This window comes from Megalops cyprinoides, chromosome 2, assembly GCF_013368585.1.
Source record: "Megalops cyprinoides isolate fMegCyp1 chromosome 2, fMegCyp1.pri, whole genome shotgun sequence".
NCBI lineage: Eukaryota > Metazoa > Chordata > Actinopteri > Elopiformes > Megalopidae > Megalops > Megalops cyprinoides.
In genome coordinates, this window is record NC_050584.1 from 2,270,689 (window position 1) to 2,298,559 (window position 27,871).

A 27,871-nucleotide genomic window follows, 5' to 3' on the forward strand; every position below is an offset into this window, starting at 1 on the left:
TTACCCTGACTGATCAGCAAATAAAGATCCTGACTTGAGCTGCATCATTGTCTCCTTTGTTTTTTATCCATTATAAATATATATCCATTATATCCCATCAGCCCCAGATGTACTGAGGCAAGAACATCTGTTTTGATGACTTTGTTTTTAATACTAAATTTCAAAGCTTTTGTTTAGAAGTTTTATCACACAATACTTGTTGTACAAGCTCCTTAGTGGATGAGAATAAGTCTACAGAAAATACATTTTATTGGATACAAGCAAATTCAAAGTTCACGTAAACTGGTGTTTAAGTTCGTCAGTTTTCTGTGGGAAAGCAAGCTAACCCCCACACCATTACTAAGGCTTCATATCTCCAGCGTTTAAGGCTGACAATCTTATTCAGAATGTAACTGGATTTTCTTCCTTTGGGTTTCATGAATGCTCTAACCCTTTGTCATCTTGGTTACGATGTAATCAGCCTCAAAGGTGATTTACTAAAGTGCAATCCAGAGTTATCAGATTCAAACAAATCATGTTTTAGGACTGGGTGAATTATTCTCAAACCAGAGAAAAAAGTCAGACTGTAAACTCAGGAGTAGATAATGCAACTGTGGCCAACGTATCCGTGGTTGCACTTGCACTGAGCTATGGCCTGGTTATTTATTAGTTTATGTGTGTGTGTGTGTGTGCACTGATGGGGCTTTTTAAACGCTGTCGGTCCCTCTCCTGGAAAGCACGTGCATGGCATGTTTTGTCTCCCGGATTAGAGGACAGAGCTCGCCAGAAGAGCTCAGTGATCACTGATAACATTGTCTGTACGCCCCCTTTCTCTTGCAATTAAATTACTCTTACTGTATTCAAGCAAGCATCGCGGCAGGCCGAATGCTGAGAGTTTTACCTCCACAGAAGATCTGTGCGACCGCACTCATGGGAAGCAGATATCACCTTCACAGAATGGAATGCGCCAACATACGAACGGAAACTTTAATAACAGGGAAGAGACACAGTCCGACCGCAAAAATATAAAGCGTCTTTTAATCGCATTCCACAGAAGCTCACACCCTACACGTGACCAGCTGCCAAGAAACACCTGTGAGGGCCACGCCCACGCCAGCTGTCACTCATGTCTTCCTGCTGACGCACGGGCACGCCTACGGAGAGGGGCGAGGCGGTGAGGTTTCAAACAGGGGTACGCGCACAGCGAGTGCACGTCATGATCACTTTCGGTCGGTGTTGAGTGTTGAGCCGGAATTGGCATGCCAGGTTACAGTCTTTAAATAAGCCGTCTCAAGCCCGGCTGTCTCACATTTCTCGAATAATGTTTCTCGAAGCACGGGGATTTTTGATTGGGGATTTACTGATTTGATTTACAATGCATCTGAGGCACTTGAATAAGGATGAACTATTTATTGCTGTTTTGCTGGAGTTATATATTAAGCCAAATAGTATAATACAGTATATCGGTTAATTCATTAACCTGTTCACAAAATTCACGTTGCACGGGCATGGTAGCTTTGGAGGTCAAATTTGGATTTGATCACTGAAAAACAACATTTGGACGTGAAAATGCATGCCTTGTCGCAATAACACATTTAATCTTATCGGAAAACCGACAACAGCGAAAGAAATTCTAAACGGCAAATAAAACGAAATACCTAACAAAATCCGAGTGTGGTAACAAGGACAAACTTGAAGCGTTTACTTGCAGCTGCTATTTTGCTAGCCACCTGACATTACTGCAACTACTTAAAGCGCATACTCAGGGCGGTGTCACGTACAATTCTACGTGACAGCAACATCTCATACTTTGGGACGCGCGCAGTTAACGTTTTACGTGCTCGTTGCCGATTATGTGCGTGATGGCGTCACTTTCCGCCGCTCGCTCACCCCCCTTGTAACTGGGGTGACGGGGGACAGTAAAGATGGCGTCGGCAGGGTCTGTGTGTACGGGTACACGGAGAAGATGACGGACGCTGAGATCATTAACTCCGTCTAATGCCGAAGTGTCTTCCGCGTACAGTTGAAAACAGTCGCCCGGAGAGACCGTACACCGCAGCGATCTGTTGACAGGCGAAGAAACAGTCGTAAAAAATATTCATCAGCCTCATGGAGGACATCAACTCCAACATTAACGCCGACCTGGAGGTGCGGAAGCTGCAGGACCTGGTGAAGAAGCTGGAGCGGCAGAACGAGCAGCTCCGGACCCGGTCCACTCTGCTCGCCTCCTCCGGCGGATCGGTGCCGGGGAGCGCCGGACCCCTCAGCGGCAGCGGCTTCGACTCGCCGCTGTCCGCGGGAGCGGCGGCCGGGCTGGCCGGGTTCCCCGGGGCGGGGTTCGGCGGGACCGGGGGCTACGGGGGGGTTTTGGAAAACTCCCGATGTCGAAGCCCCAGGCGGGGGTACGACAGCCCGAGCTACGGGCGTGGGTACGACGGCGAAGGGGCTGGAGCCGCCGTCTCCTCCACTCCCTCTTACATAGGCGAAGTGGTGGATTTCACCAGGGACGGAGAAACTTCTATCCTGGACGAAGTGGATATCCTGGATCTGGAAGACATGGACTGTCTGAACGAGGAGGAGGACAGCTGGTGAGTTTGACTGGGGGGTTGCGGAGAGATTACATCACCGGGAAAGCAGCTGGCTGCCTACCGGGGTTGGGTTGGTTTTTTTTGGACTGTTCTGTTGGAAACAGCGGTTCATCGTTGATCGCCCCCTTTTGTTACACGGCGTGACAGCTCTGGGAAACGGATAAACACAGCTGATCGAGACAGCTACAGTATGTCGGGACCGCCCCATGTCAGGCGTAGGCTGCGACTGAGACCCGAGGTCATCCGCAAACCGACCGCAGTCAGACTGTAGCCAGCATTTTGACAGTCCGCATTCAGTTCGTTGTAAAACCCTGGCCATCTAATAGCGACTTCCTAGATGGATGGATGTTATTCGTCACACGATCGTTAACCAGAACTGTCGACCTCGGCGTTATTATCATTTTGTCATTTAGCGGACGCTCTTATCCAGAGCGACTTACATAGGTTAGAGTTTTATCTGTTTATACAGCTGGATATTTACTGAGGCAATTCTGGTTTAAGTACCTTGCCCAAGGGTACCCCAGCAGGGAATCGAACAGAAACCTTTCGGTTACGAGGCCTTCCCCTTACCGCTGCGCTACACTGCTGCACATGTTGTGGTAATAGCTAGTTTTCGAGTCGCTCTAGCCGGGCTTACCACGGGTTGAATCAGTGCCTCTACGTCTGAAATGCCGTCGCGATCAAATGTGAACCGTCTGAAGTTCTGTGCGCAACAGTTATTGCCGCGCATACCTTAGCTAAGCAACACAACACATGATGCGGTCCCTTACTGAGTGTAGCTTTTGGAAATGCCCTCAGGGCAAATTTCACATGCTATCGGTAAATAGTTAGGATGTCGAACATTTTCCCCCGGTGCCCCTATGTTTGCCCGCGAACAGTCACGGTCAGATGAAATACACCGAGTCCAAGTCCTTAGCTACAGCGCAAAGGAAACGTCCCCAGACGCGTAGCCACGACCGCCGGCTTGATTTATGGTTTATGTCAGCTCCGTGTTGAATCGGGCCTTGTTTGAACAAAGTCTCTCCAGCTACTGCGTTTCTCAAACAAATGAATGTCACTGCTTTGAACATATTCAGTGAAGCAGATCCAGCTGATGCAGTTCACTGCACTGAAATCTCAGTTTATTTCATCCTAAGAGTGGCAGTTATGTGCAGAGTAAAGATGAGGTGATATACCTCCACACTCGGCGCTAATGCAGGGAGAGCGTTAATCTTGGTACATCCAGCGCTGCGGTTGGACGGAAAGGCTTGTTTGCCCAGCAGGCTGAGAGCTGTTTACCCCGCACCTGCCCCCGGGGACAGCGCTACCCATGGTTACCACCTTCACAATTATGCCCCAAGCAACAGGAACACTGGGGAGGAAATCTTGGATAACTCTCCCAACGGCTGATTTAAACGTTATTGCGCCAGTATATCTGATGTTACATGTTAAGCACTGGTGCCGTTAGAAGTACAGCTTCAAATTTTCATCCAGCACCAGGTCCTTCAACACCGTTTCCAAACAAAAGTGAAGTGTGTTGTAGCTTCGGTCTCCGTGGTCTGAAAATGTGACAGGAGAGAGTGTGTGTGGCCGGGTGAGTAAGTGAGTGAGTGAGTGAGTCAGTGTGTGTGTGTGTGTGCCTGCGTGCGTGCGTGTGTGTTGTGACTGTGCTTTTTGTGTAGGGTATTGGCTGTGTTGGTATGTGTTGTGACTGTATTTGATACGGCTGTATTGGTGTGTGAATTTGTTTCAGCACTATCAGTGTGTGGTGTGGCTGCGTTGGTGTGTTGCGGTTGTGTGTTTGTGCCTCTGAGGTTCAGGGAATTTACAGGGATTTTCTCTCAAACTGATGGCCGTGGAAACAGGAAAAGTTTGAGTGGATCTGAGCGGATGTCACGTGTGACAGCTGCAGGTGAGGGCCGACAGCAGAGCACGTGTCCTCAGGGTGAGCTCCGGTTTTGCTCAGGTCGGCTCCCTGTCCCCTCTCTGGCTGAGGAGTTGGCTGTTCTGGGTCTTAAAGCTGAGGGCCAACCAGTTTAAGCCAGAGTTTCAGTCTTAAAGAAAACAAGTGTAATGGCGGTTTAAGATTAGCCCCAGGTCTGCGTGTTTGCTGCAGTTTGCATCGATGCAGCTGCGGTTTGCTCGGTTGCAGCTGTAGCCTGTCACCACATGGGCCCTTCTGCTGCTGGCAAAGAGGAGCATAAAGGCCCTTATTCACAGCTGAGCTGGTCATCGGGGCCAGAGCCAAACTGAGACATGCCTCTGAAACGCAGCCTGCTTACACAATGGAGTCTGTCAGACGAAAACCCCACTTATTCACCAGTATTCACAAAATATGTTCTAAGATGGTATGGGTATGAAAATTTGATTGGGTGGGTCAGTCCACCCAGGAAGTAGAGAAAGGCACACAGGGGATGGCACTCTCCCTACAGGCACTCTGTGACGTCTCTCTGCCTGGGGCGGATCACTTGCAATTTAGAATTAGTGGGATTTCCATGTGAGAGTGTGTGTGTATGTGTGTGTGTGCGTGCGCGCGCGACCAGTTTAGGCCAGATTGGCTGTCTTTAGTGTGGCGTCTCGTGCTCAGAGCCTGGCTGTTTACACCACAGACATTCCTGGCTATATTAATCCAGCTAAAATCTGCAGAGTGCAGGTCAGCTGCTGGATCCTGGCCCACTTTCAGAGGAAGTTTTATAAATACTGAGAAAGTGGAGGAGCACAGAGGCCCTCTTTTCGCTGTCTGCAGATTGTTCGGCATGGGAGGCATTGCCGGAGCTGACCGAAAACGTTTCACAGCTGACCATAGATGGTTCAGGGCTGACGGCAGAAATTTCAGAATGAGGGTCTCTATGAGATGACCAAAGATGGTTCAAAAAAGACACTATATAAGCCAAAGGGAGACCAGGGCAGTCATTCACTGATGTCTGAAGATAGCAATAGCCATAGTGAGCTAAGGAGTGAACAGCTCCCTTAAGGATTCCAGCTAGACATGGGCACATATGTTAGCTGGTGTATTTCAGGACACATTAAAGATACTTACTGTTAGCAACTCAGATGCAGACATTTCTCCTAGAATAACTCTACCTTATGCTTTTGTATGGGGAGACTGCCTGCCATCTTTTCACAGAAATTTGACAGCGTACTCCTCTGTCTAGTCTGATTGGTTGGACCTGGCGGTGGACGGGAGCAGCGCTGTGACAGGAAGTGCCATGGAAACAGGAAGTGGAACCCTGCCAGCTGTTTGCATTGTGGCTCCGGGCTGGAGTTCCGACAGGTTCCGGTTTCTTTAGTGTTAAAAGAGGCAAATATCTCAGCCTGACAGAGACGCTCACACACCCACAGACACACTCACCATACATTCTTTCCCCGAGTTCACATACACAGACACACTCACAATCCATTCTTTCACTGGTCTCACACGGTTCTGTGGGCTGTCTTCATAACGATATACCCCTGTCTGTAGCCAGCACTAGGGAGTTTGGCTCGGAGGGAATACTTGTATGTCTGCAGACTGCATTTTGGGAGCTGCAGGCTAGCATGTCTGAGATGTCTCCTCTCCCAGTGAGAAACCTCACAGTTGCTGAGTCAGGCCTGTTCTCGTATGTCCAGACAGAAGCACTCAGTTATTAAATAGAGTATCAGTGGTCTGCATATGAGTCATTTGTTTAAGTGCTCCGTTTGACCTTCAGCGTGGAGTTAACAGGGCTCCAAGAACTTGCCAATAAATGTATGTGTTTAAAAACCTGCAGTTTGCAGGGGGGGAAGATTTATGAGCACTGACTACCCGGTCCTCTGAAAGGATGGCCCACAGGGCATGTGCAGGATTAGCAGCTGCGATTGGTCACATCAAGGCGGGTTACTTGGTAACTTGTGTGGAAGTTTGGTGTAAGACCCCTGAAGGCTTTGGTGCTCCGGCCAGACTGCGCTCCCTGCAGCTGATTTCACTGCTGATTTATTTCCAGCTTTGACCTCTGTGCCGGTTTGACGTCCTGCACTGTCTGTGTTCCAGGTACGATTTGCCCTTGAATACTGATCCAAGACCAGCCTTTTCACCCCTCGTCCTAACCCCAACCTTTTGGTGTAAAATTTTGATTCTGATTCAGGATCAGTGACTGGGGGCAGAAAGTGCAGACGCCGCTGCAGCTCTAGCTCTGTGTCCTGGATGTAATGAGGTCACAGACAGATCATGTTACCTGATGATATCATAGCATTAGGACACGACTGCATTTACACCAGGATACACTGGCATATGACTATAAACTGGCTGGCAAACTGAGTCAGGCACCTCTAATGTCTGGGGGGTAAATGAGGACCTGTATGCTGCAGGTGAATGAGGACCTACAGTGGATATAAAAAGCCTACACACCCTTATGAAATTGCAGGTTTTTGAAATGTAAAGACAGATATAACAACAATGGAAATGTCAGACTTTTTCCATCTGTAATGTGATCTTCCAGCAAACAGAAATCCAGAGAAAAAACAAATAGTTAATTATTAGGAACATTTTAAATAAAAAAAACTATACCCTGAAATAAAAAACACCTTGATTGCATAAGTCTGCACACCCTTTCATAATGGGGACTCAATCTGTGTTCAAAGTTAACCAGTCACATTCAAAATCATGCCTGTAGGTAATAGCATACACCTGCCATCAATGAAGGTGATTCTGATTAAACCCAGATTAAAGTCAGCTGTTGCTGTAGGATTTGCTTGAATGTTTGGGGTTGCATCCTACTGGGAGAACCATGGTCCGTAAAGAGTGGCCAAAGAAATTGCGAGAGCTAATTGTTGAAAAGTACCAATCAGGAGAGGAATATAAAAGAATATCGAAGGCACTGGATGTACCATGGAGCACTGTCAAAACCATCATCAATAAGTGCTGGTAAATGTGGCACCTCAGAGACAAAGATCAGGGCGACCCTCCAAATGAGAGGGCGAGGTGAAAACTTATCAGGGAGGCTACCAAGAGGCCAACAGCAACACTGAAGGAGCTACAGGAATTTCTGGCAGGTACTGGTCACTCCTTGCATGTGACCACCATCTCTCATATTCTGCACATGTCTGTGCTGTGGGGTAGGGTGGCAAGACGGAAACCCTTTCTTACAAAAAGGAACATCCAAGCCCTTCAAAATTCCGCCAAAAGATTCATTCAGTCTGCCAAGACCATGTGGGAAAATGTGCTATGGTCTGACGAGACGAAGGTTGAACTTTTCGGCCTAAATTGTAAAAGATATGTTTGGCGCAAAGCCAATAAAGCTCATCATTCAAGGAACACCATACCAGCTTTGAAGCATGGTGGTGGTAGCATCATGCTTTGGGGATGCTTCTCTTCAGCTGGGTCAGGGGCTCTTGTCAATATAGGTGGGATAATGAATGACTCCAAATATCAAGATATTTTGGCACAAAACCTGCTGGCCTTTCTCAGAAAGCTGAGGATGAAGAGGAATTTCACATTCCAACATGAAAATGACCCAAAGCACACATCCGAGTCGACCAAGGCATGGCTTCAGAAAAGGAAAATCAAAGTCTTGAAATGGCCCAGTCAGAGCCCAGACCTCAATCCCATCGACAACCTGTGGAATGACCTAAAGAGAGCTGTACACAGGAGATCCCCTCGCAATTTGAAGGAACTTGAACTTTTTTGCAAAGAAGAGTGGGATAGAATTCCAAAGTCTAGATGTGCAAAGTTAATAGAGACGTACTCACAAAGATGTGCTGCTGTAAAAAATGCAAAAGGTACTTCCACAAAGAATTATTTGGGCGGCGTGTGCAGACTTATTCAATCAGGGTGTTGTAGTTTTTTTTTTTTTTTCCTAATAATTAACTCTTTCTTTCTCTGGATTTTTGTTTGCTGGAAGGTCACATTAAAGATGGAAAGAGTCTGACATTTATGTTGTCTTTACATTTCAAAAATCTGCAATTTCATAAGGGTGTGTCTTTTTATATCCACTGTATGTACTGCAGGTGAATGAGGACCTGTGTACTGCAGGTGAATAAGGACCTGTATGTACTGCAGGTGAATAAGGACCTGTGTACTGCAGGTGAATGAGGACCTGTGTACTGCAGGTGAATGAGGACTTGTATGCTGCAGGTGAATGAGGACCTGTATGCTGTAGGTGAATGAAGACCTGTGTACTGCAGGTGAATGAAGACCTGTGTACTGCAGGTGAATGAAGACCTGTGTACTGCAGGTGAATGAGGACCTGTGTTCTACAGGTGAATGAGGACTTGTATGCTGCAGGTGAATGAGGACCTGTATGCTGTAGGTGAATGAAGACCTGTGTACTGCAGGTGAATGAAGACCTGTGTACTGCAGGTGAATGAGGACCTGTATGCTGTAGGTGAATGAGGACCTGTATGCTGCAGGTGAATGAGGACCTGTGTACTGCAGGTGAATGAGGACCTGTGTTCTGCAGGTGAATGAGGACCTGTGTACTGCAGGTGAATGAAGACATGTTTCAGGATTCACACGCTGGCTGAGCTTGTGCAGTCTATGGAACGACCGCGGACGCGGAAGTTTGAGGCAGGATACTGTTTAGAGATGTTAAAGATACTGGTGAACTGAGGAGTGATGTTGCTCTCCCTGCAGTCAGGCACATGTCAGGACATCACACTGAAAATAGTCAGTAAAGGGGAGGGACCCTGGAAACAGTCTGTAAAGGGGAGGGACCCTGGAAACAGTCTGTAAAGGGGAGGGACCCTGGAAACAGTCTGTAAAGGGGAGGGACCCTGGAAACAGTCTGTAAAGGGCAGGGACCCTGGGAATAGTCTGTAAAGGGCAGGGACCCTGGGAATAGTCTGTAAAGGGGAGGGACCCTGGGAATAGTCTGTAAAGGGGAGGGACCCTGGAAACAGTCTGTAAAGGGGAGTGACCCTGGAAACCGTCTGTAAAGGGGAGGGACCCCGGGAATAGTCTGTAAAGGGGAGAGACCCCGGAAACAGTCTGTAAAGGGGAGGGACCCTGGGAACAGTCTGTAAAGGGGAAGGACCCTGGGAACAGTCTGTAAAGGGCAGGGACCCTGGGAACAGTCTGTAAAGGGGAGGGACCCTGGGAACAGTCTGTAAAGGGGAGGGACCCTGGGAATAGTCTGTAAAGGGGAGGGACCCTGGAAACAGTCTGTAAAGGGGAGGGACCCTGGGAATAGTCTGTAAAGGGGAGGGACCCTGGGAATAGTCTGTAAAGGGGAGGGACCCTGGAAACCGTCTGTAAAGGGGAGGGACCCTGGGAATAGTCTGTAAAGGGGAGGGACCCTGGGAATAGTCTGTAAAGGGCAGGGACCCTGGGAATAGTCTGTAAAGGGGAGGGACCCTGGGAATAGTCTGTAAAGGGGAGGGACCCTGGAAACAGTCTGTAAAGGGGAGTGACCCTGGAAACCGTCTGTAAAGGGGAGGGACCCCGGGAATAGTCTGTAAAGGGGAGAGACCCCGGAAACAGTCTGTAAAGGGGAGGGACCCTGGGAACAGTCTGTAAAGGGGAAGGACCCTGGGAACAGTCTGTAAAGGGCAGGGACCCTGGGAACAGTCTGTAAAGGGGAGGGACCCTGGGAACAGTCTGTAAAGGGGAGGGACCCTGGGAATAGTCTGTAAAGGGGAGGGACCCTGGAAACAGTCTGTAAAGGGGAAGGACCCTGGGAATAGTCTGTAAAGGGGAGGGACCCTGGGAATAGTCTGTAAAGGGGAGGGACCCTGGAAACCGTCTGTAAAGGGGAGGGACCCTGGGAATAGTCTGTAAAGGGGAGGGACCCTGGGAATAGTCTGTAAAGGGGAGGGACCCTGGAAACAGTCTGTAAAGGGAAGGGACCCTGGAAACAGTCTGTAAAGGGGAGGCACCCTGGGAATAGTCTGTAAAGGGGAGGGACCCTGGAAACAGTCTGTAAAGGGGAGGGACCCTGGGAATAGTCTGTAAAGGGGAGGGACCCTGGGAATAGTCTGTAAAGGGGAGGGACCCTGGGAACAGTCTGTAAAGGGAAGGGACCCTGGAAACAGTCTGTAAAGGGGATGGACCCTGGGAATAGTCTGTAAAGGGGAGGGACCCTGGAAACAGTCTGTAAAGGGGAGGGACCCTGGGAACAGTCTGTAAAGGGCAGGGGTTGTGAAGGTGGTGTTTTTCCTCTCTGTGGGGGTGCTGGTTGTACCTGTAGCTGTGTTAATGCCCTGACAGGGTTCTGAATGAGAGGGAAAGCTGTGCAGGCTCTGACCCCACAGCCCAATCCTCAGAAAGGTCATTCCAGCCCTAAGCCTTCTCACGTGTCACTGAGGTGTGAATAAAGCTTGGAGAAATTCCTTTTTCCACACGGGTTATGGAGGCGTGGCACAAAGTTCCTGCATGGAGCTGCACCGGTGAATGCGTGCAGTGAGACCTGTGCAGTTCTTGCGAGCGATCGGGTCCATGCAGGCCCATACATGTTTTGTTGAGAAGCAGTACCCAGTAATGTGGAGGCTTTAGGGGAAATGAAATTGTGGGCTTGTGTTCCTGCAGGTCTTTTTGTTTTGTTTTTTTTTTTTTTTTTTTGATGGATTTATACAGTAGGATGAACTCTCATATAACTCTGCACCACCCTCTCTCTGCCTTTTTATTCTTGTCTGTGGATGTGTCGTTGCATTAATGTATGTGTATGTGTTTTGAGACCCTTTGTGTGTCTGTCTGTCTGTGTCTGTGTGTGTGTTTCTGTAACCCACCTCTCTCTGTCTCTCCAGGCTGTATGAGGCCAAAGTGACCAGTCCCCTGCAGAAAGCCGTGAGTCCCATCGTCTGGTGCCGCCACGCCCTGGACCACCCCAGCCCCGACATGGAGTCCGCCAAACGCTCACTAATCCACCGGCTGGACCTCACCATGTCAGGTACCCCCTAGCCCTCTGCTCACCTGCGCCAGGTGATCCAGCTGCCAGTGGCCCCGGCCCCGGCCCCGGCCCCTGTGTGTGTGTGTGTGTGACAGCTAGCCGAGCTGTGTGTGACCACGCCCTTTCCAAGCACAATGCAGTGATGTCACCCCATAACTGTCTGTGTGGCAGATGTGTGAGTCATGACCCATCCCACCTGAGGGGACCCGAGTGTCATCTCTCCCTTGCACCCCAAAGGAGTGTCGTCTGAGTGGGGCTCCTCAATGAAATTTACACAGTGAGAACCTACAGAGCAGGGTTCCAACACACACACACACACACACACACACACAATTTCTACATATACCCGTACTTACATGCATGCACACTTACACACAATCACACACTCAAGTTTGGTGTTAGTATGTATGTATGTGTATGTGTGAGTGTGTGTGCACATGCGCTAATTTTAGATGGTGTGTATGTTTGGGCTCGATGGAGAGGCGGTTCTCACTCAGACATGCTCATGTGATTGCTGAAGGTCGGCCCCGCCCCCGTGCTTTGGGTAGCGTTACACAACACGCTGAGAGACCCCCCAGCGTGAGGCATGAGGTGCGGTTAGGTTCTCCCCTCCCACCCGTCCCCTGCAGCCTGGGACGAAACGCTGAGTGCCGTTGCCATGACACATTACTGCATTGGAATGATGATGTAATCACATTAGGGTCCGGGTGACATCACTGCCTGTTTAAGGATGAAATCAGGCCAGAGGTGTGGGGTTAAATTTCACATCCAGGTTGTGCTGTTGTGTGTTTGCTGGCTCTGGTTAAGGGCTGATGCCTGACGCTCATTTATGCATTGTCTATGCACTGTGTATGATAGCCATTACCCTGGCAGCCTGATGTTTCCGAGCTGTTTTCCAGCTCAATGCGATTTCCTGTGTTACTGGCTGTTCAATATGTTGATGTCCCTCTCCCCCCTGTGATGTAGCTGTCCCTCTCTCTCCTGTGATGTAGCTGTCCCTCTCCCCCCTGTGATGTAGTTGTCCCTCTCCCCCCTGTGATGTTGCTCTCCCTCTCCCCCCTGTGATGTTGCTGTCCCTCTCCCCCCTGTGATGTTGCTCTCCCTCTCCCCGCTGTGATGTTGCTGTCCCTCTCCCCCTTGTGATGTTGCTGTCCCTCTCTCTCCTGTGATGTTGCTGTCCCTCTCCCCCCTGTGATGTTGCTGTCCCTCTCTCTCCTGTGATGTTGCTGTCCCTCTCCCCCCTGTGATGTAGCTGTCCCTCTCCCCCCTGTGATGTTGCTGTCCCTCTCTCTCCTGTGATGTTGCTGTCCCTCTCTCTCCTGTGATGTTGCTGTCCCTCTCCCCCCTGTGATGTTGCTGTCCCTCTCTCTCCTGTGATGTTGCTGTCCCTCTCCCCCCTGTGATGTTGCTGTCCCTCTCTCTCCTGTGATGTTGCTGTCCCTCTCCCCCCTGTGATGTAGCTGTCCCTCTCCCCCCTGTGATGTAGCTGTCCCTCTCTCTCCTGTGATGTTGCTGTCCCTCTCTCTCCTGTGATGTTGCTGTCCCTCTCTCTCCTGTGATGTAGCTGTCCCTCTCTCTCCTGTGATGTAGCTGTCCCTCTCTCTCCTGTGATGTTGCTGTCCCTCTCTCTCCTGTGATGTTGCTGTCCCTCTCTCTCCTGTGATGTAGCTGTCCCTCTCTCTCCTGTGATGTTGCTGTCCCTCCCCCCCCTGTGATGTTGCTGTCCCTCTCTCTCCTGTGATGTAGCTATCCCTCTCTCTCCTGTGATGTAGCTGTCCCTCTCCCCCCTGTGATGTAGCTGTCCCTCTCCCCCCTGTGATGTTGCTGTCCCTCTTTCTCCTGTGATGTTGCTGTCCCTCTCTCTCCTGTGATGTTGCTGTCCCTCTCCCCCCTGTGATGTAGCTATCCCTCTCTCTCCTGTGATGTAGCTGTCCCTCTCACTCCTGTGTGTTGTTGGGATGGTTTCTCCTGTATAAATAGTTGCAGGGGGCTGCCAGGGTTTTGTGAGAATGAGGACAGCTGTCAGATTCCATTACAGAGGCCGGCTCCTCTGTCCTCAGGCCCACCCAGGCTCCTCCTGCACTCAGACTTCAACAGCACAGAGGCCGAGCGGGCTCACACTAGGGTTGGGTACCGAAACCCGGTGCCAATATGGCACCGTTTCCTATATGACCGGTATTTGCCGGACCAAATCGCAACGCAGATTTTGGTCCCTCATTTCGGTGCCACTTAAATGCCTGCTGTGAGCTGTCGATTGAAATATTTGCCCTCTGGTGCTCTGAAACGGAGGTTACAGTACTGTAACTGTTATTTAGTGTTAAATTATTGTAGTTGGTTTAGGTTTTATTTATTATGTGAAATTGATATGTAAATTTAAGTGTTTTGTATTTATTTATATTTATGTATTTAAGTATACTTTAAACTGTTAACCCTTTCACGCGTACGGTCACACTGGTGTGATTAGCCGTTTAGCACGTATGCTAAAACCGGTGCGATTAGAACATTAGATTGGAAAAATTCCAGCTAATATTAGCTGGGAGCTGGGAGTTAAACAGCGATTTAACGTTTAAAAATATAGCAAATACTAACTGATAACTATGAGAAGCTTAATAACACTACTGAGAACATGTCGTAACATGCGCGCTACATAAAAATAAGTTGCGTGCGAAAGGGTTAATATGTAGTTCAATTTCAAGTTCAAATTTGCCTCAGCAGTAAAAAAGCTGTTCTTTAATGTCGTCGACTGTTTTGTGCTTTTTTTTCGGTATCAGTTCAGGCACCGTTTAGGCACTGGTACTGTTTTAAAAGTATCGCTTTAGCACCGATATCAGAAAAAACCCAAACAATACCCAACCCTAGCTCACACACACACACACACATACTGTCTCACACACAAACACACACACACACACACACACACACACACACACACACACACACACATACTGTCTCACACACAAACACACACACACACACACACGCACACAGACACACACTCACACCCACTCTAGTTTCAACATGTCTGGTTCTCAGCCGTGGAGAGTGCGGCTGATGTCCGTACATGCTGCATGTTACACTCATGCTGTATGTTGCTGGATCAGCGGCATACCCTTTCAGACGTCTGTTGCCATGGTGGCATGCATGAGGTGCGTCTCTCTGTCAGGGAGTTTCCCAGGTTGCACTGGGCTCCGCTGGGGTCAGTGTGTGTTTGTGGGAACAGATGTCAGAGCAGGGGCATCAGTGTGCTCTTGTTATTGTTAATATCCTTTATCGGCTTAGCGGTTGAGCTTACACACAGCTACACGACACTGTGGGCGGGCGGGGGGGGCAGGAGGGAATATCTCGGTACCTCTGTGATTGATGGCACTATTGCAACCAGGCCTGTGTAAACAGCAGGAACAACATGGCACCTCCGCCCACCTGTGTAACCCACCCAGTCCGGGTGTCCCCCCTTCAACAGACGCGTCCTCTGATTGGCCGCCTGCCTGGCGTACAGAATGTACAGGGACTCCAAATGGTGCGCTGAACTCTTCTGTGATCTGTCCCGCCGGCCCTTGGTGCATTTCGGAGCCAGACACCGCCTGGGCGGGTGTGCAGAGCAGGGGGGAGGGGAGGCCCAGCAGCATTTCCCAGAATCCCACTCTCTCCGACACAGAGCCAGCTCTCCGGGCCTCTGCGAGACGCTCTGACGTGCTGCAGTCCTGTTAGTTTCACAGCTGCTCTTCTTTTTATGTTGCTGTGCCAAAACGTGGCAGCTAACGTTTAGCGACATTTGAATCGTTAGCTCCAGGCTCTGGATCAGCGGGTCAGGAACCCGGACTCTACGGGGCTGATAACGAGCTGCTGCCAGCGCGTCGCTGTCTGTAGCGCATTAGGTCACTGTGACACACTGAGGTTTTGCTCTGCGTCTTCAGCCTTGGTTTCCACACTGACCGAGACAGAGGCTGTTACCGACAGTTATTCCAGTTGAGTGGACATACTGCGGTGTACTACAGCATGCCACTACATACTGCAGTAGGCCAGAGCAGCGCAGCATAGTGGTAGGGGGCAGGGCTTGTAACCCACTGCAACCCTTTGGCAAGGTACTTAACCCAGAACTGCCTCAGTAAATATCCAGCTGTATAAATGGAGAAACTGTAACTTGCTGAGAATAAGAGGGTCTGTTAAATGACTGTAATGTAATGTACAGTATGCTACAACATGCTGTAACTTAATACAGTAAACCGTGATACATGAAAACATGACACAATATAATGAAATGCAACACAGTGGGCCACCACAGGTCTTACACAGGAGTGTAAGAACATACCACAGTACCACAGTAAGCCTGACACACCCAGCAGCGCATCAGCTCTGGCCCTGAAAATGTACCGCCTGCTGCTGGCCCGAGCCAGGGGGACTCGCACCGTGCAGGAGCTGAAAAAAGTGGTGCTAACCAGGCTGGAGAGAGGACACACTGCTAACCCACCCAGATTCCTCCTCAGCGCCGTGAGGCAACTCCAGCTCCCAGAGACACCGCCTCTCTGACAGTCTTTAGTGATGGAAGTACAGTAGATGTGCTGAGGAGCTTCCTGTCGGCTTCCTGACTTCTGTGTGTTTATAAGACAGGAGTTTTGTCTAAGATGACGACTGGGGCGGATTGTCACAGGACCGCCAAGCTCACCCCGCCTATTCTCCGTAGGGCATAACGCGGAGATGACTGTTCTGATAAAACTCCCCTCACAGCTGCGTCCTACCACTCTGACCCTCTCCTCCCTCCACAAAGCCCTTTCGACATGCAAACCTGACTGAACTACAGTCCGTAAACTACAGAAGCTTTTTGTGACAAATTGAAAATGAAAAAAGAAAAACATTCGAATGAAGACGTCAAAAAGAAAATGCAAAGCGTAGCCCGCTGACTCTCTCAGGGAGGGCTGTCAGGTGTTGTTTAGATGATGATGAATGATCAAGGAAAGCTCATCCCCAGTTTACTTTTTTTGTGGTCTAACAGCCAGAAAATGCAAGCACCCACAGTCACAGAGTCAGTCTCAGGGGTCAGAGGTCAAAATCTAGGGTTTGTGTGAGAGGGCTGCGCTGACACTTAGGCTTGTGCAGACACACAGCGGTGTCACTCACAGCGGGGTCAGAGGTCACCGGTTGCCAGAACACACATGCACACACACACACTTATTCCCAGTCTTACACACATGCCACAACACAGGAAACACATGCACAGTCTTTATAAAGTTGGCCGTACTTTAGCCTCCGGGACAGGGTGTAGCTCTTAGCCTAATCCTGGCGTGGTGGGGATTAAAGACCTGTAATCCCAGATGGCAGCAGCTATAAATAATTTGATTGTGATGGTGCAGCATTCCTGAGCGGTCAAAACAGCTCTCCATTCCCAGTGACCAGCAAAAACACAGGAATCTAGACCTGTTCACGGCCCCAGGCAGGAAGCGTGTGTATGTGTGTATGTGTGTATGTACGCGCGTGTATTCCTCAGATGCTGGTCTCTCTGGAAGTGAGTGGAGTGGACTTCATGTCCTTCATGTCTCCTAAATAATACAGGAGGACAGAAAGCTTTTGGAGAGAGACAAAGAGGGAAGAGGACGTGAGAGAGAGTGAAAGAGGGAATGGAGGGAAAGCGGAATGAGAGAGAGAGAAAGAGCTTTGTTGTGTCAGTGAGCTTTAGCAGCAGTGCATTCTCTCTCCCTCTCTCCCTCTCCCTCTCTCTCCCTTATTTTCTCCCTCTCCTCCTCTCTCTCTCTCATTTTGTACACCACGTGTGTGTTTTGTGTATCTGGCGGAGCTCAGCGCACACAGCGTATGTCACATTACCCACGCTGCTGTCCCCCTGGGAGCAGATCGGAGTGGTGCGAGCGTCCTGAGGGCCAGTGAATGAGCTCATTGTTAACTCTTTCTTCTGTGTGTGATAATGGCCTCTTTGTCAGGCCTGCATCTGTGGAAGTGTTTGAGAATCAGGCCACTGCATCATCTCAGCAGCAGAACAGCGTCCACTTTGAGGAGCGCGTGGTAGCGGCATGACCACAGCGCTGTTCCCCAGATGTTTGGGTACAGGATGAACTGCCTGCGGACGCCCTCTCTCTGTCTGCGCTCTGACTCGACAGAGCAGAGGACAGTACGCTCCTGTCCTTAGCAGCTAGTCATTTCTGGCTCTTTTCACATCCTCTCTGTTGCAGCTAGTAATGTCTTTGGCATTCTCATCATTGAGGATTAGTGATGTCTGTCCTGTTAGGCTCAGGTCTGTCTCTCCTCTCCGCAGCGAATAAGCGTAGGAGTCTGTATGGAAGCCCCTACAGCCCGACGGCGGGAAACAGCCCCTACAGCAGCGGCTTCAACTCACCCTCCTCCACCCCTGCCAGAGTGCCCATCATCAAGCAGCTTGTGCTTCCAGGGAGTGCAGGTACCAAACACCTGTACTCACACAAACACCTGTGTGCGTGTGCGTGTGCGTGTTTCCCGGGCTCACGTGAGTGTTCTGCCCTGCAGTGCACCAGCGCGGTGTAGTGGACAGGAACCCTCCCGCAGTCAGTCCCCAGTCCTCGGTGGACAGTGAGCTCAGCACCTCCGAGATGGACGAGGACTCGGTCGGCTCGTCCACCACCTACAAACTCAACGACGTCACTGATGTGCAGATTCTCGCTCGCATGCAGGAAGAGAGTGAGTACTGACCCACCCCGCAGCCCCCCCCCCCCCAAAAAACACTCTTCCTAAACCTGTCTCACCCTTCCAAACACCAAGCTTTTCCTAAGCCTGTTTCCATCACAAGCAGGGATGTGAGTGCATGTCTCACTAACTCTCTGACATCACTGAGAGCGTGCTGTTCTGGGAGTGTAGAGTGCGCGTTACTGTGGATAATGCATGCTTTATTTCTGTAATGCCGGTTTAAGAGTTTAGAAAGAGTGATTTGCTTACACCTACAGTCAGAGGTAATAAAAAGGCAGCACAAATAAGGACTTTATTCTAGAGTCCAGAGTCTTCCCTAAAGGCAGAGAGTTGCCAATCCCTGCAGCAGGAGAAGGTTGAGAGTTCTGAAAGTATCAGAACTATAGCTCTAAACCAGAGTTTACGCTAGACTTTTTTTTTGACGGCCAATATGGCCGTTAATATTCAAGAATTCCGGCCATATAGAACAACGACCGGACATAGTCTATGTTTTAAATAGCCATATAATAGCCTATATTCAAACAGCAATAAAACACAAAACACAAACGCTATGATCCAACAAATGTATTTTATTAAAAGTAGTCAGCACAAATAAACTCTTTGCAACTCTTCGCAAACTGAACATATAAGCTACAACAATAAAATAAAACAAATAGCCTTGCTATTGTTAATTAGGCTAAATAAAGAATAAAGACATTAGCATACATTAAATGTATGTCTCTTTGCATTCCAAGTCAAATTAAATAACTTGAGAAAATAGGCTAAATGAAGAAACAGTTAGGTCTAAAATAAAATAATAGGCTGGTCGGTCCGAATTCCGAAACCACGTTTGTCGAATTCCCGCTTATTTGCGGCGCGACTTCATTGAATAGAAGTGCTCCGCTACTTGTGCAAAGTTGAAGCCATCCAACCCCTTGGCAAAACTTGGAATTCTCATCAACTTTGTCACCTTTTCCGCAGTGAGGCAGCTTCTCAGGGCTGTTTTTGTCCTGTTCTGGAGCGAGAATCCACGCTCTGCAGGCACACTGGACACAGAAATTGTGCTGGCAATCTTTCCCAGCTTTGCCCAGTCGGGATAGATTTCCCAGAATTCCCTGATGACCGTTTCACAGGCCGTGTGGAATTTCAACCCGCCGTAGCCACGCAGTGCAGTCATCATCAGCACTGCATCTGGCCAAGCATCCGAGCTGCAAATGAAAGGTTGCGCTGTGCCGGTGTCCGTCTCCTTTGCTGTGCCAAAATGATCAATCAATCGCCTGATTGCTCTTTCAGCATATTGCTGAAGTTCTGTGAAAAACATAACCATTTTCCATTATCTAGGCTACAATTAATCGCACAGCAGGCCTAATGTAGCCCGAAAGTATAAGAATAATAATAATAATAATAATGATAATAATAATAATAATAGTCTAAACCATACTTAGACCGCTACATCCCTCATCCGTCTATTACCCTTAGCCTATAAAAAATTAAATTGTTGAGACTCACCGTCAGTTCCTGGGTATCTGGCAGGATTGAAGATCGTATCGAAGCAATTGAGGATGTCCAGGTCATTACCGGGGAATCTCTTCTCAAGAGCATCAATGAGGTGTTCGATGTACTGCTTCCTCGCAGTGTTGAATGTGCGCACAAATTTCTCTGCTGCCTGTGTCACTTTGATGCCTTTGAACTTGCCGTCAACAAGCTCACGCTTGAAGTCCTGTTCTTCTGGGCCTCTGAGGTGTCTTTAAGATGGGTCAGAGCGGCTACAGAGGCTTGCACCATCGGTAGGATGTTGGCTAAATTAACGTCTTCCTTCTGGAAACACAGATTTAGCTTGTTCATCACTGGATGAACAGGATATCTGAAAGCGTATAGGTCAGGGCAATGAATCCGTAGCCTTGATTCTGACTGAAGTCCATGACCTTGAGAACTGCCACCAGCAGCCTCTTCATTCAGCTCTATTATGAGCACAGGCCAGTTATGCTTTATGGTATCCACTGCCCTGCCCAGCGCATTGTTGTTTTAGATTCGTCATGTCCTCGTCACTTAGGGTGGCACTGAGCTGACGAAGTCGATTTGCCCTGCTTGCCAAGTGCTTGTAAAACGAATACACTGAATTCACTGTGCCCTTGTAGTTTGAAACTGTTTGAACAGCTTTCGATGCATCAGCTGTGGCCAGTGCCACACGGTGGGCAAACAGTGCACTTGGATCTAAAACGGACTCTCCTTTTTCAAGAGGGAGCCAACTCCAGAGTGTATACCTGTCATGACACTGGTTCCGTCGGATCCCAGACCTGTCACTCGGCTGATATCCATACCTCTCTCATTGAGACCATCCACCACTTTATTGTAAATGCACTGTGCTGTCCCCGAGTGAACGTCATAGTTACCCAGGAGACATGTTTCGGTCTTCCCCTCATTTTCCAATTTCAAGTACATTATGAGCTTTTTGTCTACTGCAATGATCACAATTTCATCAATTATTAGACCTAGACAGTCTTGAGTTTGTCTTCTAGCTCTTCAATCAGAGTTTTTTCCAGGGCGATTTCCATGTCGTTTACCAATTCATTGTGTCTGTATAAACTTGCGTCGCTTTCAAAATCAGGGGCTTTTAGAGATTTCAATAAATCTGTTAACCCAGCAAACTGATGGCATGGGATGTGTTTTTTTTTTGCCATGTCGTAAACGGCTTTCAGCCACGAGATAAGTGCGTCTTTGCGACGCTGTGCTGTAGCGGTGCATGTGACACCGTGTCGCTCCCCCTGCAGGTCTGAGGCAGGATTACGCTGCTACTGCGTCGCGCCGCAGCTCCGGCTCGTCCTGCCACTCCCTGCGCCGCGGCGCCTTCAGCGACCAGGAGCTGGACGCCCACAGTCTGGAGGACGAGGAGGAGGCTGTCCACCCTGCCCTGCACCCACCGATCAACCGCTTCAGCCCCTCCCCCCGCCACTCACCCCGCCCCTCCCCGCGCCACTCCCCCAGGAACTCGCCCCGCTCCCGCTCCCCGGCCCGCTCTCTGGAGTACAGCCGCGGCTCCACCCAGCCAATCATCAGCCGGCTGCAGCAGCCCCGCCTCTCGCTGCAGGGCCACGCCCCCGACCTGCAAGCCAACGCCGTGAAGAACGAAGGTACGACCAAACAGGGGAACAAACAGACCTGCGGGGGTGTTGGCGAGGCTCTGTGTGGCACCGGAGCCCGAATCTCTGCAGGGTTTCTACTCATCAGCAGGACAGCGTTTCACATTTTTATAGTCACATTCACTCACGTAGCAGATGCTGTCACCCAAGGCGTTCAGTAGGGTCTGGGCAAGTAGCCGCACAAAGACTGAATCACCGGTGCCATGCTGGATATGTAGTGCCACTGTGGGGAAACGCTGCTGCCGCAGAGCATGCGTAAACTGTTAGCGCCAGTTTCCAGCCGCACGTTAACATGTCTGTCAGTATGAGGCCGCTGTCAAACCTGCTGCTTTATTTCCCACAGGAGCCACTGCTCTTTTGCCTTTAAGTGAGGTACTTAGCCCAGATTGCATCAGTAAACATCCAGTTGCACAGATGTTTGAGTAAATAGGCAAACTGTGTAAGCCGCTGGGGATAAGCGCAGATAACATCACCATCATTAGGTATTACGCGACTGAAGGCCTGTACCAGGACAGCAGCTGGGACTCTGTCAGCTGAGAGGCAAGCGGCAGTGCTTAGTAGCTGTGATCAGAGCTGGGCAATCCAATGTTTCACAAATAAAAAGTGAATCTGATCTTTGACAGAGAATGCAATTCGAGAGCTCTGGTACACCATACAAATCTACTGTCATTTCCATGCAGTGACACACTGCAGTAACACACTGTGGTAGCACACTGATGGAAGGGTGTGTCAGCACATGCCACCACTGTGGAAGCCTTTGTCACTGAACGTTTTAAATCAAGGAATTATTCCTGATTCAGCTCTGCTCAGAGAGCAGGATGTGCATGGGAGATGAACCCAGTGAAGGATGAGGGTTAGACATGAGGGTTAGACAGAGCATGATGGTCAGCCTTGGCTGCTCTCTGAAACCTCTGTCACATGCTGTTACACTGTCATATTTTGCAGGTTTTGTGGGGCTGTTTGTGCTGTAAAAAGTGTCAGGACTGCTATGCTCACTGCTCTCCCTCTCTCCCTCTGTCTCTCTCTCTCCCCATCTCTCCCTGTCTCTCCCTCTCTCTCTCCCTCTCTATCCCTCTCCCTTCCCCTCCCCTGTCTCTCTCTCTCCCCTTCTCTCTCCCTCTCTCTCTCTCCCCCTCTCTCTCCCTCTCTCTCTCCCCCTCTCTCCCTCTCTCTCTCTTGCCCTTTCCTTCCCCTGTATCTCTCTCTCCCACTCTCTCCCTGTCTCTTTCCCCCTCTCTCTCCCTCTCTCTCCCCCTCTCTCCCTGTCTCTCCCTCTCTATCCCTCTCCCTTCCCTTCCCCTGTCTCTCTCTCCCCCTCTCTCTCCCCATCCCTTTCCCTCACTCACTCTCTCTTTCCCTCTCTCTCTCCATCTCCCCCTCTCTTTCCCTCTGTCTCTCTGTCTCTCTGTCTCTCTCCCTGTCTCTCTCTCCCTCTCTCCCTTCCCCTCCCCTGTCGCTCTCTCTTTCCCTCTCTCTCTTTCCCTCTCTCTCCTCATCTCCCCCTCTCTCTCCCTCTGTCTCTCTCTCTCTCTCTCTCCCTGTCTCTCTCTCCCTCTCTCCCTTCCCCTCCCCTGTCTCTCTCTCTTTCTCACTCTCTCCTCATCTCCCCCTTTCTCTCCCTCTCTCTCTCCCTGTCTCTCTCTCCCCCTCTCCCTTCCCCTCCCCTGTCTCTCTCTCTTTCCCACTCTCTCTCCCTCTCTCAGAGAAATTGAGGCGGAGTCTTCCTAACCTCTCCCGCTCCCCCGTGGCTCAGGCAGCTGAGCCAGTAAAGAACAGCAGGAGCTGTGATTCCAACCTGCAAGTGCCAAATGGAGGCTCCCCCCGGCACCAGCCGCAGTCAGCCAGTGAGTCCCCCCACAGCACCTCTCTCAGCCACGAGCATCTCAGACAGCAGCAGTCAGTCACAGAGCATCTGATCCCACTCTCAGACAGTGGCAATCAATCACAGAGCATCTGATCCCACTCTCAGACAGTGGCAATCAATCACAGAGCTACAGCCCTCAGACAGCGGCAGTCGATCACACAGCTACAGCTCTGACAGAGGCAGGTGATCACAGAATGCCGATCCCACTCTCACACAGTGCCAGTCAATCACAGAGCATCTGATCCCAGTCTCAGACAATAGCAGTCTATTGCAGACAGACCTCACATTGTATTCTCCTCTGTTCTGTGTGTGCTATGTATCATTAACACTAGGAGAAGAATTAGCAATAGTATTATTCATACAGACTTAAATCTATTGTGTATTGTTAAATCTACAAGTACAAAAGTGCATTGGAAATGTTGGGTAAGTTTTCTCCTGTTGAAATTCTTGTGAATGTATTTAAGTATGATGTAACTTCCTCTCTCCTTCCATCATCAGTAGTACTGGACTGTTTGGTGGCTCAAACTCCTCTCTCTCGGGCTCTTAGCTTTAATCACTCTGTGTTCTGCCCAATAGCTGCTTTCAAAGCAATGTTCTTCACTCTCACCTGTCTTTTCATTTCAAAACCGCTTTAAAATCACCAAAGGGATGTTTCAAATATGGTTGCTGCCTTCATTTTACGTATATTTGTAAATGAGATGTGTTAGTGACTGCGAAAGACATTGTGCAAAGTGGGAAGGATTGATTTGGGCAGGACAATCACATGCACATTGGGGTTTTTGTTGATTTTTGAATCAGTTGCAGGTTTGTTTTGTGAATCTGGGCTTCTGGGGCTGTTTCCGGGTGTGCGCCCCCTCTCAGTAGATTAGCGCATGGCTTCTCCTCTTCCACTCTCGGCTGGGACGCCTCACAGTGGCTCGTCGTATCCTATTGGTCCCCAGTTCGGTGGACTTTGACTCGGTCTCTGGCTGTGACTCCTTTGTCTTGGACTCTTGGCTGGGAATGAGTATCCCTGCAGATGCCCGCGGTAGTCTCCTCAGCATGCTTCAGTCCTCCCCCTCCTCCCTCGTTCTTTCCTTCTCTCCTCCTCTCCCTTGGCTGACGTCTCTCGCCAGATCCGCCACTCCCCGGCACTGCCTGTAACATGTCCTTATTTTTCTGCAGCTCCACACCAAAGGTACTCAAACGCGACTCGCTCGTCCCCGAAAACCAAACCGCAGCTGCAAAGCCCTTCGTCCTTACGAGGTAACAGCCTGATGGTCAGATAGGAGGCCCACAGAGGCCAGGTTCTGTTCTAGTTCAGCCAGGGTGCAGCAAGCTGAGCTCCTACAGGCACCGCAGGAGGGGAGGGTTTGAGGTACAGCGGTAGGTTAGTGTTTTAGGGGGGCAGCGGTAGGTTAGTGTTTTAGGGGTACAGCAGTAGGTTAGTGTTTTAGGGGTACAGCAGTAGGTTAGTGTTTTAGGGGGACAGCAGTAGGTTTGTGTTTTAGGGGAACAGCAGTAGGTTAGTGTTTTAGGGGGACAGCAGTAGGTTTGTGTTTTAGGGGGAGAGCAGTAGGTTTGTGTTTCAGGGGGACAGCAGTAGGTTAGTGTTTTAGGGGGACAGCAGTAGGTTTGTGTTTTAGGGGGACAGCAGTAGGTTAGTGTTTTAGGGGGACAGCAGTAGGTTTGTGTTTTAGGGGAACAGCAGTAGGTTAGTGTTTTAGGGGGACAGCAGTAGGTTAGTGTTTTAGGGTTACAGCAGTAGGTTCGTGTTTTAGGGGGACAGCAGTAGGTTTGTGTTTTAGGGTTACTGAGGGACTGCAGTACATTAGTGTCTCAGATGGACTGCAGCAGTTTATCTTGCAGAGAAAGATGGCAGTTGTAGTCAGGAGCTGGGCCAGCTGTACCGTCTGCTTTCTGTTTCCTGGTGCACAGTGTAGAGGAGACGCCCCCTCTCCCACCTTGCTACCCCCTGCTCTCTTCCCTCCAACACCAGAGACAACAAGAAGGGCACATACTTACACTGCACACTGTGTATACACACACACACACACACACACACATACACAAATGTACAGACGTGCACACAGCAGATGTTTCTGTCAGCCCAACAGTGCCAGTAGACACCCTTACAGTTTCTTGTAGATTAATTCACGTTGCTCCTTCAAGATTCAGCCAGTCATTTCCCTCCATGTCCCCAGTTTAAGGTTTACCTTCCACGTCCTTACATTAAGTTTTTTTTTTTTTTTTTTTTGTGAAACTGGAAAATAAATATGCCCTATTTTCTCCCTAGTAGCAGAGTTTTTTACACATCTTGTTTTTGGGATTTGTGATGATGCCTCCTAGTGGTCGGTGGAACGCATGGGATGACGTGTGAGGAGAGCTCTGGAGAGATTTCAGTCATACACCTGTTACCAAAAACCAAATACAAAGCATTGTCATCATAACTTGCACAATGTAAGCTTCTTTCCTTTTTGGGGTACTGCTACAGGTAATGGTGTTGGGATAGATTAAATCTGTGACTTAGACACAGGAACAGAAACAGCTGTTTAATATTTTGGCTTCAGTTTATGAATCTTTTCAGTTGTTATCCACGTGTGGCACATTTCTCTTGTCTGTATGTGTGTAGGTGACCTCATCTGTGCAGTAATGATGCTCTACAGTTCTTTTAGCAGAAAGCATTTCACTGCCCTTCTGATCATTTACCCCTTTGGGTGTGTGTATGTATGTATGTTTATGTGTGGGTGTATGTAGGTGTATTTCTGGTGTCCACCTCAGCATAGAATCACAGCATGAACTGAAGCCTGTTCTCATCTCATTGGACAGTCTCTTTCTAACACTGGCATAGTACTGCTCTCATTGGACAGTCTTTGCTCCACAATGGCATAGGACTGCTCTCATTGGTCTTTGCTCAGCACAGACTGAGAGCTGCTCTTGCTGGACAGTGGAATGCAAAGCCGCCAATGGTGTGTGCGTTATAAAGCGTGTGGGTGGTGAGAAGTAACAATGCTCTTGGGTTTCCTGAAGGCATCTGACCCCTCTCCAAAAGCACTTTCACCCGGCTAGGGTCCCCCAGGTGTCCCACAGTAACACAACAGCCACTCCTTACGGCCTGTTCCCGTTACGATGATGTCATCAGTGACACGCAGGGTTTCATTTCTGCTCACGTACAGCAGACGAGCGCACTGTGGGGTTGAGAGAGTTGTCAGTGTGGCAAGTTCCTGAGAGGTTAGATAGAAAGCCTGTCACCTCCCTGAAGAGTTCTACACAGAAGATATACATGTATTTATATATATCTCTCTCCTTCTTCCCCCTCCAGTCCCTTCACCCAGTAAGCTGCGCGCCCCAGCCACACCCTCTCCCCTAGCCCTGCGACAACCAGTCAAGGCCATGTCCGCCCCAGGCTCTGCCCCCTCGAGCCTGCCCCCCCCAGGGAGTGGCACCACCACGCCCACACGCTCCCTCGGCTCTGCTCGCAGCAGCCTGCCACGCCCCAGTGTGTCTGCAGGAGGGGGCATCCCTGTGCCTCGGAGCAAGCTGGCACAGCCTGTCCGCAGGTACACACACACACACACACTCTCACTCACTCACTCACTCACTCACACAAACACACACTCGCTCACTCACACATACATGCAGACACACTCACTTACACTAACACTCACAAGCTCTCACACGCTTGCTAACACAGATATACGCACACACAAACATACTCACACACACTCTCTCACACTCACACTCACTCACTCACTTACTCATACATATACACACACACACACACTCTCACACACACACACACACACCATTTAACACGTCTTTAACGCCTCTCTGCCTCCCTCTGCAGGTCGTTACCGGCGCCACGTACCTACGGCGGGATGAAGGATGACAGCTGGAGGGAGGGGTGCTACTGACGCCCTGGGGACGGGGTTTCTGCCCCACCAATCAGCACAGACTGTCAGAGATTACCATGCGGCACTTTATCAATGACTGCTTTTCTTCAAAAAAACCAAGGAAAAATCCAAATGCAAAAATATAGGAAAGATTCTTCATACAATCAGTACTTCACGGAACTGTCACGAAGGTCAGAATCGGCGCTTACACAGAAGCTGAGGGTAGAGGCACCCCCGCGGGTGTGGCGGGGTCCCAGCCAATGCCAAAGAGGCCGGCGGAGCCCACGGTGGTACCGGAGGGGCGTTCTGGCCTCACCCGGCACGCCTTCACACGCCAAAGCACTGCACTGCACACGCTGCGAGAGAGACCATCATGCACCACTCCTACAGCGCTGTGACCCCCTCAGACACACCCCCACATATCATTCAGGAGGGGTCTGCCGGGGAACTGGCCGGGCGAGTGAGCGGGGTGACTGAGAGGGTGAGAGGAGCGAGTGAATGAGGAGAGAGAGCTGACAGGGCGAGTGGGGTAACAGGATGAATGAGTGAACAGAGCGAGTGGGGTAACAGGGTGAGTGAGGAGAGAGAATTAACAGGGGCGAGGCAGACGAGTTTTCTCCAGCAGATGAGTGTCGGGGCTCACAGAGCCATGGGAGAGTTCTGCTCTGTAACTATGCACCCATTTCCATGGCTCCACCCTGGAGGGTGGAGGTCGAGACCACGTCACCTCGGCAGGGCGCATGGAGCTGCTTTACCTGTGCAAACAGCCTGCTTACCCACCGGTCGACAGCCGTGACCTTTGACCCAACAAAGACTCTCCCCACCCCCTCCCATTCCATGCCTGTGAAGTGCCTGAGTTAATCAAACAAATCAGTTTAATTCCCTGAACCCCCTTCACTAAGACTGACATCACCACAGCATAGAGACCTACAGACTCCCCACCTCCCCCCCCCACCCCTTCCAG

General features: G+C 49.9%; 1 protein-coding gene across 2 annotated transcripts; it reads left to right on the plus strand.

Moving 5' to 3' along the window:
• The first annotated feature begins 1,895 nt into the window (after positions 1-1,895).
• On the plus strand, positions 1,896-27,794 carry slain2 (SLAIN motif family, member 2). Of its 2 annotated transcripts, XM_036522839.1 has the most exons (9): positions 1,896-2,567; positions 11,244-11,386; positions 17,649-17,789; positions 17,876-18,046; positions 20,803-21,162; positions 22,875-23,015; positions 24,200-24,280; positions 26,337-26,574; positions 26,862-27,794. In XM_036522839.1, exons 1-9 carry the CDS (start codon positions 2,089-2,091, stop codon positions 26,926-26,928), a joined length of 1,821 nt encoding a protein of 606 aa, XP_036378732.1. In that variant the 5' UTR covers positions 1,896-2,088; the 3' UTR covers positions 26,929-27,794. The 2 variants fall into 2 exon arrangements, with proteins under 2 accessions (XP_036378732.1, XP_036378733.1); XM_036522840.1 differs by lacking the exon at positions 24,200-24,280.
• Positions 27,795-27,871: the final 77 nt, after the last annotated feature.